The 16468-nt window shown below is 43.5% G+C and overlaps 1 protein-coding gene across 1 annotated transcript in view; it reads right to left on the bottom strand.

Annotated features, from left to right (window-relative positions):
* faf1 (Fas (TNFRSF6) associated factor 1) overlaps positions 1–16468 on the bottom strand; it is a 552776-nt gene that overhangs the window by 511707 nt on the left and 24601 nt on the right. The window contains exon 4 of the mRNA XM_068037154.1: positions 5569–5771. Coding sequence (XP_067893255.1) covers positions 5569–5771 — 203 coding nt within the window. The remainder of the gene's footprint in view (positions 1–5568; positions 5772–16468) is intronic.

Genomic DNA, 16468 nt, shown 5'->3' with positions numbered 1-16468 from the left:
TAGATTTAAAACCCTAGTTTCTCATTGAACTACATCACTTACAAACTTAGAATTCCACCTGATCATATTATGGTCACTCTTCCCTAAAGGCTCCTTTACAACAAGATTATTAATTAGCCCTTTCATTGCACAATACCAGATCTAAAACAGCCCATTCTAGTTGGTTCTTCAATATACTGTTTTAGAAAACCATCTCTTATACATTCCAGGAATTCATCCTCCACAGAATTAGTACTAATTAGGTTTACCCAGACGATATGTCAATTCAAGTCCCCCATAATTACTGTATTACCCTTGCTGTATGCACCTCCAAGTTCTTGATTTAGACCATGCCTTACATTTCTACTCCTACTGTTTGGTGGCCGACAAACAACTCCTACCAATGTTTGCTGTCTCTTGCTGTTTCTTAGCTCTACCTAAACTGATTCTACATCTTGATCCTTCGATCGAAAATTCTCCCTCACTAATGTACTGATCTCATCCTTTAACAGCGCTACCCGCCTCCTTTTCCTTAACCCTCCTAAATGTCAAATACCCTTGAACATTCAGTTCCCAGCCTTGAACACCCTGCAGCCACGTCTCTGTAATGGCAATTAGATCATACATGTTGACTTCTATTTATGCTGTCAATTCATCTCCCTTGTTACGAATGCTGTGATCATTCAGATAGAGTGCCTTTAATTGTCTTATTTTCACAACCTCTAGCCTATCTCCTGGCACACTCATGAGTTTGTACACTCTGTTGTTGAAGCTTCCCCAACATGAACAGTTTCTCCCCACCTATTCTGTCCAGAATCCACATGATTTTGAACACCTCCATCAAATCTCCTGTCAACCTCCCCTTCTCTAAACAGAGCAGCCCCAGATTCTCCAACATATCCACCTAACAAAGTTCCTCATCCCTAGAGCCTTTCATGAATCTTTTCTGCACCCTCACTGATGCCTTCACATCCTTTCTAAAGTGTGGTGCCCAGAATTGGACAATACTCCAGTTGAGACCGAACCAGTATTTTATCATAACTTGCTTGCTTTTGTACTCTATGCCCCTATTTACAAGCCCAGCATCCCATGTGCTTTATCAACTGCTCTCTCAACCAGCCCTGCCACCTTCAATGATTTGCACACATATATCCACAGGTCCCTCTGCTCCTGCACCCACTTTAGAATTGTACCTTTTTAATATTGCCTCTCTTCGTTCTTCCTACCAAAATATATCATTTCATACTTCATTTCATTAAATTTCATCTGTCACTTATTTGCCCATTCCACCAAGTCAATGTCCTCTTGAAGTCCATCACTATCTTCCTCACAGTTCACAATACTTCCAAATTTTGTGTGTCATCCACAAATTTTGAAATTATGCCCTGTACACCCTGTCTAGGTCATTAATACAGATCAAGAGCAGCAGTGCTCCTAACATCAAACATTGGGGAACCCCACTATATACCTTGCTCCACTCCTAAAAACAACCATTCACCACGACTACCACCCTTGGTAACCTGTCATTCAACCAACTTCATATCAATGCAGATACTGTTCCTTTTATTCCATGAGCTTTGTTGACAAGGCTGTTGTGTGGCATTTTATCAAATGCCTTTTGGAAGTTTGTGTACACCACATCAACTGCTCTTCATCAACCCTCTTATCTCAAAAAACTCAAGCAAGTTAGTTACACACTATTTTCCCTTAACAAATTTGTGCTGGCTTTCCTTAATTAATCCACACTTATCCAAGTGACTGTTAGAAACAATTTGGGTCAAAACTAAAAGCCTTCACACCACGGAGGTTAAACTGACTGGCCTGTAGTTGCTGCGCTTATCCTTACACTTTTATTTGAACATGGATATAACATTTGCAATTCCCCAATCCTCTTGCACCACCCCAGTATCCAAGGAGGATGGGAAGATTATGGCTAGTGCATCTGCAATTTCCAGCCTTGCTTCCCTCAGTATCCTTGGATGCATCTCATTCAGTCCTGGTGACTTATCAATTTAAGTATAGAGAGCCCATCTAATACCTCCTCTAATCAATATTTAGCCTATCCAGTGTCTCAACTACCTCCTCTTTCACTATGACTTGGACAGCATCTTCTTTCTCGAAGACAGATGCAAAGTACTCATTTAGTATCTCAGCCATGCATGCCTCCTTGCGTAAATCCCCTTTTTGGTCCCTAATCTGCCCCACTCCTCCTTTTATCATCATTCTACTATATAAAAGATTTTTGGATTTCCTTTTATATTGTCTACCAGTCTCTTCTCATTCTCTCTGCTTCTCATTTCTTTTTTCACTTCACTTCCCCTTTAAACTGTCTATATTCAGCATGGTTCTCAATTGTATTATCCACCTGACACGTCATATGCATTCTTTTTCTGCTTCATCTTACTCTACATCTCTTTCACCATCCAGGGAGCTCTGGATGGGTTTGTTCTACATTTCCCCTTAGTGGTACTGTACTGCAACTATACCCAAACTATATCCTCTTTAAACAGTAACCTATTGTTCAATTAGAGTTTTGCCTGCTAATCTTTGGTTCCAATTTACCTGGGCCAGACCCATTCTCACCCCACTGAAGTTGGTCCTCACCCAATTAATTATTTTTACTCTGGATTGCTCCTCATTCTTTTCCATAGCCAATCTAAACCTTATACTATGATCACTGTTCCCCGCCTGACACTTGACCCACCTCATTCCCCAGAACCTGATCCAGCAGTGCCTCCTTCCTGGTTGGGCTAAAAACATACCGATCCAGAAGATTCTTCTGAACACACTGCATAAACTCTTTCCTCTTTCCTGCCTTTTACTATTTCTGTCTATATCAGGATAACTGAAGTCCATTATAACTATTCTATGGTTTTTTGCACCTCTAATTTCCATGCAAATTTGTTCCTCGATATCTTTCCCACTAGCTGGTGGCCCACAGAATACATCTAGTGTAAATGGTACCGCTATTACTTCTTTGCTCTAACCAATAGATTCTGCCCTTGATCCCGCGAGGATATCCTCTCTCCAGCAAGATAATGCATTCCTGAATCAACACTACTATCCCTCCTCCTGTCTTTCCTTACCACCTTGTATCCAGGAATATTTAGTACCCAGTTCTGCCCTTTTTTTGAACCAGGTCTTCATTAGTACATTATACTCCCACGTAGCTATCTGCACATGTAGTTCACCAACCTTATTTACCACACTCCAGTCACACTCACACGCACAGTAAACCTAGTTTAGACCTTACTACATTCCCTCTTACTCAGACCCCACCTAATACCTTACTATTTCCTATTCTAGTGCAATCTGTCTCTCCCAATTCTCTGCGCACTCAGTTTTTCCTCTTGAAGGTTACTTCCTTGTTGCCACATCCCTGCCAAGTTAGTTTAAACTCTACCAATAGAACTAGCAAATCTGTGTCTCGGCTCTGTTCGGGTGCAACCCACCTGGCTTGTGCAGGTCCCATCTCCCTAGAATCAGTCCCAATATCCCAGGAATCTAAGTGCTCCCTCCTGCACCATCTCTCCAATTATGCTTTCATCTGCTCTATCCTATTCCGCGACCAACTAGCATGAGGTATCAGAATAACCAGAGATTACCATCTTTGCGGTCCTGCTTTCCAGTTTCTTTCCTAGCTTCCTGAACTCTGCCTGCAGGACATTATCCTTCTTTCCACCTACAGCATTGGTACCGACATGGACCATAACCGCTGACTGTTCACCCTTCCCCATCAGGGTGCTCGGCAGTCACTTCATGACATCCTTGACCCTGGCACCAGAGAATCCTAGATTCACACGTGACCACAGAATTGGCTGCCTGTTCCCTATAGAATTCCCCCATCAATATTCCTTTCCCAATCTGCCTCCTGTACAGCTGAGCCAGCCGTGAGGCAGTGGACCTGGGTCTAGCTGCACTCCCCAGAGGCGCCATCGTTCTCACCAGTATTACCGATTGGAGAGTGCGATGCACTCAGGGAACACCTGCACTACCTGCCTGGTCCTCCTTGACTGCCTGGCAGTCACCCATTCCCTCTCTGCCTGTGTAGCCTTAAACTACTGGGTGACCACATCTATAAAACGTGCTATCCACTAAACTCTCAACCTTGTTGATGCGCCACAGCGACACCAGCTGCTGCTCAAGCTCCAAAGCCGGAGCTTGAGCTACTGCAGCTGATGTCACCTCCTACACATGTGGTTGTCCAGGACACGAGAAGCACCCTGGCGTTCCCACATGGAACAGGATGTGCACTCCATGGCACTGAGGCGTCCTGCCATGCCTCTATTTATCAGACCATTAAAAACTTACTACCTAAATACTCACCAATCAACTGATTCACTTGTGCTGATGTCACTTTTTTTTAAAAAAATAGGGAGGTTAACTGAAATGTTTTTTTTTTTTTTTTTTTTAAACTTAACTCATTATATAAAACCCTTAGGTTCCAATTTAATGAAAAATTCAGACCCCTTTAGTGTTACTATCCAGTTACTTAATCCCCGAGATCTGATTAATTGAGCATTGATGTTAATTATATGATCAAATTGTCTTCAGTTTTTGTACTAAAATCAATCAAGTTTACTTTATAGTTGATTAATTTAGATTAAACTAAAAAAGTCTTCAGTATATTCACCAAATGTGATTCCTTGTCCAGTGACATCACTTCGCAATGAACCACACAAGTTACTTTTGAGAAGAGGTATGGGCTAGGATTGTAACCATGCACACATAGCACAATTTCTAGGCAATAACGGCCACAAAAAAATTCTGCGAACATTGTGTAGCTGTATGCATTTGAATCAATCCTCCTCTCCTCCATGCTTGCCAGTACATGGTTGCTCAGAGTAGATAATTACCTCTCAGAATACAGAAGAGCACCACTGCCAAGTGACAGAGTATCAAGTGGCACTGAATTTACCAAGATTCTATCACAAAGAATCAGAGTAGCTATTGCACAGAAGGAGGCCATCCAGCCCATCAAGTCTGTACCAGCTCTCTACAAAGGCAGTTTAGCTAGTTTCACATCCCCACCCTTTCCCCATAGTCCTGCAAATATTTTCCGTTTGGATGATTATTCAATTCCCTTCTGAAAGCCATAATTAAATCTGCCTCTGAGGCAATCAATTTCAATTCCAGTATAGTGGCCAAAAATTACACAAATAAAAAGGACTCATACACCTTGTGTGTAATTGTTAAAGCTGATCTCTGTGCAAAGTTTGGAAAAGTCATTGCACTGGCATGGTCATTTCAACCAAATATATTAATTTTTTTCTTTTAGATTTAGGGATGCTCCCAGAATCTGCTCAGTTTGAATGAGAGCAGTGCTAAAGCAATAATCAGTATTAAATTATGTTCAGTGCAAAGCTTTAAATATTGCTAGACATACAAAAATTATCTTTTGGGTATAAGATCAGACTTTTTAAAATAAACAGTACTCGGGTTTTTTTTTTATTTGGGGGGGGGGGCGGGTGGGGGGGTGCGGCACGGGGCAGGGGAGGAAAAAGGTGGTCGGAAGGGACATGCAACATTTTCCTGGCCAGTTTGACCACATCTGTATTGTATCAAGGATCATACATCGTAAAAGCTTACCAACTGTGTTAGTGTCTTCAACTACCACTTCCACGCTTCTGTCACGGTATTCCACCCTGAAGTTTAGCATTCTCGGTTGCCTTTCAACAATCGGCCTAGATGGTACTATTGGGCAAAAAGCTGAAGTGGAAGAGGAGGAGGAAGAGGGTTGGCTGGTAGGACCATACACTGGATCCTGTGATGTTTCACCACTAACAAACTCACTGCAAACAGAGTAAAAAGAAATTTCAAACATAAACAACAATATTAACAAAAAAATTTAGGTGTTGCACAGAACAACAGCTATGAGGAACTATTATGATCCACAGAACTAATCACTGGTTAATTTCACATATAGATAGCTGCTATACAACAGGTTGTCGCCATCTTGTGCATAAGTATTTGCATCCCAATACATATTTTCCACTCAAGTTGTTTTCGGGCAGCCAGATGCAAAGCTGGTCATGTTACCAACACACTCCAAGATGCTAAAGGATTTTGTACCCACAATTTTCCAATTAGAAGTCATCAACCCTGAATGGCTGTGGGGATTTTTTTTTTTAAATTATAAATTATAAGCCACAAAATACCACAGAACCCATTTATGAGCAAAATTAAAAGCCATGAAAATAGCATGAAATAACATATTTTGCTATAATGCAGCACTATTTAGACACAAATATTTAACAAGGACAAAGGGGCTTAGGCACCTTCAAAATAAATTTCAAATCATGAGTCAATCTTCATTTCCTCTACTATATAATTTATTTTCAATGTAAACACACAACTGTGAGCTGGAGCTCTATGAAAAGTAGAAAAACACTACAATAAAAATAACTAGCTCTGTAGCACTTGGGTTTCTCCAGTTTACTTTAAAAGTAAAGTTTGTTACCAGTATCTAAAATGTTTGTAATCTGGTACATTGTATGTTTGTAGAGGAAAGAGAGTCAAAGAATATCATGCTGAACTCTTTCCCCTCCATTTTGAAGTACTAATGTTTGTAGCTGTGACTGACTGCTACTGATAATCCAAGACTACATAGTGCAGTGATTTAGACAGGGGTCTTTCACCTCTGGAAAGAAGTTCAAATGTTGACAGACTATGATGGAATTAAAATCATCTGTTTCTGCTAGATGTATGGGCCCCATGTGAAATTTACTTTGCCAGTCTCACTTAGAGAAGCTGCAAAACGGCTGATGTGGAAAATGCGAAAAATATCGCATTGGTGCAATACAAGGTGAACTTGTGAGGTTGGAACAGAACAACAAATCATTTTATTCTGCATTTAGTCATACAATGAAGTGCCATTTTTCCAATATAGCGTTAAACCAAAGTCCTGATGATCAGCTTAGGTGAAAATAAAAGGTACCATGGCACAATCCACACAAGAGCTGGGAGTGCTTGGTATCCTTGAAAGCAATTATCCCTCAGCCAACACCACTAAAAACAGATTATCTAGTCATTCATTCATCTGTTGCTGGGTATCCATACGGTATATAAATTAGCTGCCACATTTTCCTACGTAACAGTGAATGCATTTCAAAAATAATTAATTGACTCCCAAACACATGATCTCCAAGGGCAGCAGGTGCATACTAACACCGTCACTTCCAAGTTCCTCCCCAAATCTCTCTCACCTTGACTTAGATGCATATTGCTATTCCTTTATGGTTGCTGGATCAAAATCCTGGATTTCCCTACCTATCAGCATTGTAGAAGCACTTACACCATATGGACTACAGCAGTTCAAGGCAGCAACCCATCACCACCTTTTGATGAGCAATAAATGCTGGCCTTGACAGTGACACCCATATTCCAAGAAGGAATTTTTAAAAAATACACTGAGACTGAAGGACGTGACAGCAGTGGTTCTCAAAGTGTGGTCCGCGAGGATCCTCCAAGTGGGCCACGGTCTGGCCCAAAATGCAAGCAACGTCACAGCCAAGGCAGAGACAAAACAGGCCAGAACCCTCAGCCCCATCACTTGTGTAATGTCACACAAGAACACTGGCTCCTGCGTGTGCGGCACGAGTCGTCATAAGTGCAAGCCACAATGCAGTTTTATCAGCAAGATTGACGTTACTGTTGATTTTGTTTGAATATAGGCGCAAGATAGTATCAGTTTCTAAGATTGAGATTATTTTATAACACATCAGAATGCTTCAAATAAATGTGTTCTCTTATAAATATTTTCATAAATACATGTTTGTTTCTGCATGAAAATTAATATTTAAAATAAATTAATGCATATAAATCTATTACATTTAGCAGCTAAAGAGCAGCAAAATATTTAGAGTTTCCACAAGTTCCCATTAATTCTGATGAGATTTTTGCAGTAGCAAGTGCAAGCAGGTGGGGTAAGACCAGCAGGTGGCCTGCAGGGTCTTATGCCCTGCCTAAGTGGTCTGCAGAAGAATAAGTTTGAGAACCACTGTGTTACAAGATTAAGTTATTTTTCCTTGCACAATGAGCAAGTCAACTCATTGAACACCTTTAGTACTTCACTGTAATAAAGTTGTAAAAAAACTGCTTTGATTTGAAATATGGATTTAAACAGTTACTTAAAACTAACGCTGAGGAAGAATGCAACATTAAAAAGAACCTGCAGACTGGACAGTTAAGTGGCAAATGAATATGAGTAGAGATAAATGTGATGTAAAGCACTTCGGTAGCAAAAGTCAAACATCACCCACAGAAAATTTTAAAAAACGAGTAGGGAAGAGCAGCAAAGGGATCATGATGCAAGTGGACAAATGATTACAAACAGCATCGTTGGTCAGAAAAACAATTAAAAATACCAACAAAGCTCTAGGAGTATATAAAATTCAAAAGTAATCAAGTTATGTTAAATTTGTATATACCCTTATCAAGCTGCACTTACACAGTTCTAATCGCTGTACTATAAAAATGGCACAGAAGCACTGGATAAAACGCAAAAAAGATTTACAAGGATGGTACCAGAGAGATTGCACCTATTGGAAAAGATTGAACAAGTTAGGGCTTTTTCGTTCAGAAAACAGGATTTACAGGTGACCTGATAGATGCCTTTACAACTAAGAATGAGTTGGACAAGGTAGACGTGGACAGAGTCTTTCCAGCTGTGGGAGAAACTAATCCCAGGATCATAAATTCAAGATACTGTAAGAATATTGGGCATAGAAGTGAAATGGACATCTCTTCCTTGGCTATATTAACAATCCTGCATTGTCAATCAAAGTGAATGTTTAAACCTACAGACTGCTGCCACAAGTCAGAAGTTAATCATGTTGTGGGTGAGTGTTCAATAAGGATATGACTAATCTCCAATTTTAGCAAGAAAATGGGAAAGCAGGAAGTAGAAGGCATTCCATGCGAGCTGCTAATATCAGATGGGCCAGAACCAATGGAGGAGCAGATGCAGGTATGTAGATGAGCAGCAAGATCACATTAACCATCTGGGATGGGCCTAATTTCATCTCAGGTGCCTTTATGTCAGGCAGGAAACAAACAGGTTAAACTGTTTCTCTCCACAGATGCTGCCAGACCCGCTATGAATTTCCAGCATTCGCAGTATTTTACTTTTGTTGAGATTAGATTGATCAGTAGTCAAACAAACAGAGGTGCTAACTACAATTTTAATGATTCAGGACAAGAGATAGATATGTTGTCGTTAGGGTGATTGACTCTCCAGGAGGCAAGAAAGTTACCTTATCCTCTAGGTTTAAGAGCAGAGGCAAGTTGGCAGTTTGAGTTCGAAAGCCAATACTAGAAGCACACCAGAGAGTAGAGTCAAGGCAAGGGAGGAAGGCACAACTTTACGGGGCAAGTGGCAAATGAGATGCTGGATTCTAACCACTATTGCTTAAATACTTGGGTGTATTAATCTTACACTTGCTAATAAAATAGTCATTATAAACCGTATTAGTGTCAATCTTGACACATTCAGCCTTTCTTCTGCGAACTACAAACCTACAATAGTTACTAATAAATCAAATGGGGTAATAAAGAGAAATAAATTTCTTTACTCAGTTGTTAAAATGTGGACCTCACTGGCACAGCAAGTGGTTAAGGCAATTGCTTCAATGCTTTCAAAAGTAAATTATACAAGTATGAGACTAAAGAAAATAGAAAGACATGCAAAAGGCTGAAATGAGACAGATGGAATGGGGGGGGGGGGGGGTGGGGGGGAGGGGAAAGAAAAAAGAGACTCAGAGTACAACAGCAGCACAGAATACTAAGGCCAAATGGCCTATTCCTGTGCTGTATATTCTATGTAATTCTGGGTAATATTTAAAAATCACAAATTGACAATTGGTGATAGCAAAGCACAGATTCATAAACAAAAGCAAAGTACTGCAGATGCTGGAAATCTGAAATAAAAACTGAAAATGCTGGAAATACTCAGCAGGTCAAGTAGCATCTGTGCAGAAAGAAACAGTTAAGGTCGATGACCTTTCATCAGAACTGGGAAAAGTTAGAAATGCAATAGGTTATAAGCAAGTGAAAAGGTGGTGGGGGAAGGTGGGAAAAAGGATAAAAGGGAAGATCTGTAGAAGACAGGAGAGATTAAATTACAAAAAAAAAAGTTGGTCGTGCAAGGCCAAAAGGAAGTAGTAATGGGACAATTAAAGAAATAAAACATGTATCCAGAGGAGGTGCGAATGGCAGAATGATGAACAGCAGCTGTCCGAAAGCAAAAAGAGTAAAAACAAAACCAACAAAGAACAGGAAACAAAATGGGGGCAAATGTTCCCTCGACGGCCTCCAACCTCAGAGTCCTCCAACTCTGAACAGCTTGCTTTGACCTCCTTTCTATGATCCTTAAACAGGACTGCCCTGGTAGGCCCATCATTTCAGCCTGTACCTGCCCATTGAACTGATTTCTTCCTATCTCACCTCTATTTTGTCCACCCTTGTCCAGTCTCAGATCGGTGGTGGAAGCAGAAACACTCAACTCATTTAAAAAAGGTACCTGAACATGCACCAAACATGCTGTAACCTGCAAGGCTATGGACCAGGTGCTGGAAGGTGATTAGATTGGGCGGCTAGTTTTTTCAGCCGGCACGGACACAATGAGCTGAATGGTCTCCTACTGTGCCGTAACATTTCTATGATTGTGGTCTCTTCCCATCTTTTTTTAAAAATTATTTGTTTCACAGGATGTCGGCATCACTGGCCAGGCCAGCATTTATGGCCCATGCGAAGGTGGTGGTGAGCTGCCTTCTTGAACCGCTGCAGTCCATGTGGGATAGGTACACCCACAGTGCTATTAGAAAGGGAGTTCCGGGATTTTGACCCAGCAACAGTGAAGGAACAGCGATATAATTCCAAGTCAGGATGGCGTGTGGCTTGGAGGGGAACTTGCAGGTGGTGGTGTTCAAATACATCTGCTGCCCTTGTCCTTCCAGGTGGTAGAGGTCGTGGGTTTGGAGGGTTTTGCCTGAGCAGCCTTGGTGCATTGCATCTTGTAGATGGTACACATTGCTGCCACTGTACATCGGTGGTGGAGGGAGTGAATGTTTGTGGACAGTCTGCTTTGTCCTGGATGGGAAAGAGCTTCGAGTGTTGGTGGAGATGCACCCATCCAGGCAAGTGGAAAGTATTCCATCACACTCCTGACTTGTGCCTTGTAGATGGTAGACAGGCTTTGGGAGTCAGGAGGACAGTTACCCGCTGCACAAATGTTATTTGCCACTTGGCAGCCCAAGCCTGGATATTGTCCGGGTCCTGCTGTATTTCTACACGGACTGCTTCAGTAGCTGAGGAGTCGCAAATGGTGCTGACCATTGTGCAATCATCAGTGAACATCCCCACTTCTGACCTCACGATTGAAGGAAGGTCATTGATGAAGCAGCTGAAGATGGTTGGGCCTAAGACACTACCCTGAGGAACTCCTGCAGTGATGTCCTGCAGCAGAGATAATTGACCTCCAACAACCACAATCATCTTCCTTTGAACTAGGTACAACTCCAACCAGCAGAGCGTTTTCTCCCTGATTCCCATTGACTCCAGCTTTGCTAGGGCTCCTTGATGCCATACTCGATCAAATGGTGCCTTGATGTCAAAGGCAGTTGCTCTCACCTCACCTAGAGTTCAGCTCTTTGGTCAACGTTTGAACCAAGGCTGTAATGAGGTCAGGAGCTGAGTAGCCCTGGTGGAACCCAGGTCACTGAGCAGGTTATTGCTAAGCAAGTGCCACTTGATAGCACTGTCAATGACACCTTCCATCACTTTACTGATGATTGAGAGTAGACTGATGGGGCAGTAATTGGCAGTGTTGGATTTGTCCTGCTTTTTGTGCACAGGACATACATGGGCAATTTTCCACATTGCCAGGTAGATGCCAGTGTTGTAGCTGTACTGGAACTGTTTGGCTAGGGGCACAAGAAGTTCTGGAGCACAGGTCTTCAGTACTATTGCCAGAATGTTGTCAGGGGCCGTAGCCTTTGAAGTATCCAGTGCCTTCTGTCGTTACATGATATTGCGCAGAGTAAATCAAATTGACTGAAGTCTGGCATCTGTGATGCTGGGAACTTCAGGAAGAGGCAGAGATGGTCATCCACCCGGCACTTCTGGCTGAAGACTCTTGCAAATGCTTCAGCCTCGTCTTTTGCACTGATGTGCTGGGCTCCTCCATCATTGAAGATGGGGATATTTGTGGAACCACCTCCTCCTTTTAGTGGTTTAATTGTCCACCACCATTTACAATGGGCGACACAGTGGTTAGCACCGCAGTCTCACAGCTCCAGGGACCCGGGTTCAATTCTGGGTACTGCCTGTGCGGAGTTTGCAAGTTCTCCCTGTGACCGCGTGGGTTTTCGCCGGGTGGTCCGGTTTCCTCCCACTGCCAAAGACTTGCAGGTGATAGGTAAACTGGCTGTTGTAAATTGCCCCTAGTGTAGGTAGGTGGTAGGGAATATGGGATTACTGTAGGGTTAGTATAAATGGGTGGTTGTTGGTCGGCACAGACTCAGTGGGCCGAAGGGCCTGTTTCAGTGCTGTATCTCTAAACAAAATAAAATAAATAACTGGAATTGGCAGGACTGCAGAGCTTAGATCTGATCCGTTGGTTGCGAGATCGCTCAGCTCTGTCTACCGCATGCTGCTTACGCTGTTTGGCATGGTATTGTGAAGGGGAGGTCATGTCTCACTAATTTGATTGAGTTTTTTGAGGAAGTGACAAAGATGATTGATGAAGGAAGGGCAGTGGATGTTGTCTATATGGACTTCAGTAAAGCCTTTGACAAGGTCCCTCATGGCAGACTGGTACAAAAGGTGAAGTCACACGGGATCAGAGGTGAGCTGGCAAGATGGATACAGAACTGGCTCTGTCATAGAAGACAGAGGGTAGCAGCGGAAGGGTGCTTTTCTGAATGGAGGGATGTGACTAGTGATGTTCCACAGGGATCAGTGCTGGGACCTTTGCTGTTTGTAGTAGATATATATATAAATGATTTGGAGGAAAATGTAGCTGGTCTGATTAGTAAGTTTGCGGATGACACAAAGGTTGGTGGAGTTGCAGATAGTGATGAGGATTGTCAGAGGATACAGATTGGTTGGAGACTTGGGCGGAGAAATGGCAGATGGAGTTTAATGTGAGGTAATGCATTTTGGAAGGTCTAATGCAGATGGGAAGTATGCAGTAAATGGCAGAACCCTTAGGAGTATTGACAGGCAGAGAGATCTGGGTGTACAGGTCCACATATCACTGAAAGTGGCAACGTAGGTGGATAAGGTAGTCAAGAAGGCATACGGCATGCTTGCCTTCATCGGTCGGGGCATAGAGTATAAAAATTGGCAAATCATGTTGCAGCTGTATAGAACCTTAGTTAGGCCACACTTAGAATATTGCGTGCAATTCTGGTTGCCACACTACCAGAAGGACGTGGAGGCTTTGGAGAGGGTACAGAAGAGGTTTACCAGGATGTTGCCTGGTCTGGAGGGCATTAGCTATGAGGAGAGGTTGGATAAACTCGGATTGTTGTCACTGGAACGACGGAAGTGGAGGGGTGATATGATAAAGGTTTACAAAGTTATGAGCGGCATGGACAGAGTGGATAGTCAGAAGCTTTTTCCCCAGGGTGGAAGAGTCAGTTACTAGGGGGCATAGGTTTAAGGTGCGAGGGGCAAAGTTTAGAGGGGATGTGCGAAGCAAGTTCTTTGCACAGAGGGTGGTGAGTGCCTGGAACTTGCTGCCAGGGGAGGTGGTGGAAGCAGGTACAATAGCGACGTTTAAGAGGCATCTTAACAAATACATGAATAGGATGGGAATAGAGGGATACGGTCCCTGGAAGTGCAGAAGGTTTTAGTTTAGGCAGGCATCAAGATCGGCACAGGCTTGGAGGGCCGAATGGCCTGTTCCTGTGCTGCACTGTTCTTTTTAAGTAGTCCTGGGTTATTGCTTCACCAGGTTGACACCTCATTTTGAGGTATGCCTGGTGCTGCTCCTGGCATGCCCTCCTGCACGCTTCATTGAACCTGGGTTGATCCCCTGGCTTGATGGTAATGGTAGAGAGGGGGATATGCCAGGCCATGAGGTTACAGATTGCAGCAAGAGTACAATTCTGCTGCTGCTGATGGCCCACAGCGCCTCATGGATGTCCAGTTTTGCATTGCTAGATCTGTTCTAAATCTATCCCATTTAGCACAGTGTTAGTGCCACACAACACGATGGAGAGTATCCTCAATGTCAAGACAGGACTTCATCTCCAGAAGGACAGTACGGTGATCCCTACCAATATGGTCATGGACCGATGCACCTGCGGTAGGCAGATTGGAGAGGATGAGGTCAAGTATGTTTTTCCCTCACCACCTGCTGCAGACCCAGTCCAGCAGCTCGGTCCTTTAGGACTCAGCCAGCTTGGTCAATAGTGGTGCTACCAATCCACTCTTGATGGACACTGACGTCCCCACCCACCATACATTCTGCACCCTTGCCATCCTCAGTGCTTCCTCCAAGTGCTGTTCAACATGGAGGAGTACTGATTCATCAGCTAAGAGGAGGAGGGACAGTAGGTGGTAAATCGGCAGGAGGTTTCCTTGTCCATGTTTGACCTGATGCCATGAGACTTCATGGGGGCCGGAGTCGATGTTGAGGACTCCCAGGGCAACTCCCTCCCAACTGTAAACCACTGTGCCACCACCTCTGTTGGGTCTGTCATGCTAGTGGGACAGGACATAACCAGAGATGGTGATGGTTGTGTCTGGGACATTGTCTGTAAGACATGATTCTGTGAGTATGACTATGTCAGGCTGTTGCTGGACAGGTCTGTGTGACAGCTCTTCCAACTTTGGCACAAGCCCCCAGATGTTAGTAAGGAAGACTTTGCAGGGTTGACAGGGCTGGGTTTGCCATTGTCATTTCCGGTGCCTAGGTCGATGTTGGGTGGTCCATCCAGTTTCGATCAACAACTTTTTAGTGGTTAGATACAACTGTGTGGCTTGCTAAGCCATTTCAGAGGGCATTTAAGAGTCAACCACATTGCTGTGGGTCTGGAGTCACATGTAGGACTGACTAGGTAAGGACAGCAGATTTCCTTCTCTAAAGGACATTAGTGAACCATATGAGTTTTTGCTACAATTGACAATGGTTTCATAATCATTAGACTAGCTTTTTAATACCAGATTTATTAATTAAACTCAAATTCCACCTTCTGTCATGGTGAGATTCGAACCAGATCCCTAGGGGAATACCCTGGGTCTCTGGGTTACTGGTCCAGTGACAATACCACTATGCCACCACCTCCATCCATAATCCCTCCTCGGTCACTTCAAGTTTTCAACTTCCTGGCCCTAACTGTCTCAGCTTCAGCATGGATACAAAACCCTCGACACCATCCCCCAACAGTATGGTCTGAGGTCGCTCCGCTTCTTCCTTGAGCAGGCACTGACTGAAATGACAGGGCAGTCCTGTTTACAGATCTTATAAAGGAGGTACAAGCAAGATGTTCAGGGTTAGGGGTCTCTAAAGCTTGGAAGCCATAGAGGGAAGATCTCCATAGGAGACAAGGTCAGTGACAGTTCTGGCAAAACACTTGATGTTCAACGGTGGGGTCATGGACCGGAGGAGGTCGGAGGAAGCAGAGACTTGGCGTTCGGCTTCTGCAAGGTAGGAAGGTCGGTTTGCCAGATAATAGCACCGCCTTGGTCTCCAACCATCACCACCACCTGCCTCTGCCTGGCTGAACATGTTCACATATTTAACTACTTCTCCTTTAACTTCACTCACTTTCTCAAATGAAAGGTGTTGCTCTCTGTACGCACATGGGTTCTAGCAATGCCTACCTTTTTGTGGGATAGATGGAACATAGCTTGTTCCATTCCTACTCAGGCCCCCTCACTCATCGTTTTTGCCAGTACATTGAAGACCACAGTGCCATATTCTCTTCCCACACTGAATTGGAAAATTTCATCAACTTTACTTCCAATTTCCACCCTTCTTTCACCTACACATGGACCATCGATAATTCTTCCCTCCCATTCCTCGACTTCGGTCTCCATTTCTGGGGACAGACTATCAACGAATATTCTTTATAAGCCCACTGACTCCCACAGCTACATGGACATTTCCTCACACCCTGCTTCCAGTAAGGAAGCCATTCCATTCTCCCAGTTTCTCCACCTCATCTGTTCTGATGATGCAACCTTCCATACCACTGCTTCTGTTAAGTTTTCCTTTCTCGTCAACTGAGGAATTCCACCCCCCCCCCCCCCACCATGATTGACAGGGCCCTCAACCAGGTCAGTGCCAGTTCCCACACTTCTGCTCTCACACCTTCAGAGAACCACGATAGGGCTCCTCTTGTCCTCACCTTCCACCCCACCAGCCTCTGTATTCAACAGATCATCGACCGCCATTTCCACCACCACAAAACATATCTTCCCCCTCCCCTTTCAGCATTCCAAATGGACCATGCCCAACACAACACCCTGGTCCACTTCT

The sequence above is a fragment of the Heterodontus francisci genome, chromosome 8 (assembly GCF_036365525.1).
Source record: "Heterodontus francisci isolate sHetFra1 chromosome 8, sHetFra1.hap1, whole genome shotgun sequence".
In the NCBI taxonomy this organism is placed as follows: Eukaryota; Metazoa; Chordata; class Chondrichthyes; order Heterodontiformes; family Heterodontidae; genus Heterodontus; species Heterodontus francisci.
The sequence above is the reverse complement of the archived record's forward strand: the minus strand, read 5'-3'. Positions and strand labels throughout refer to the sequence as shown.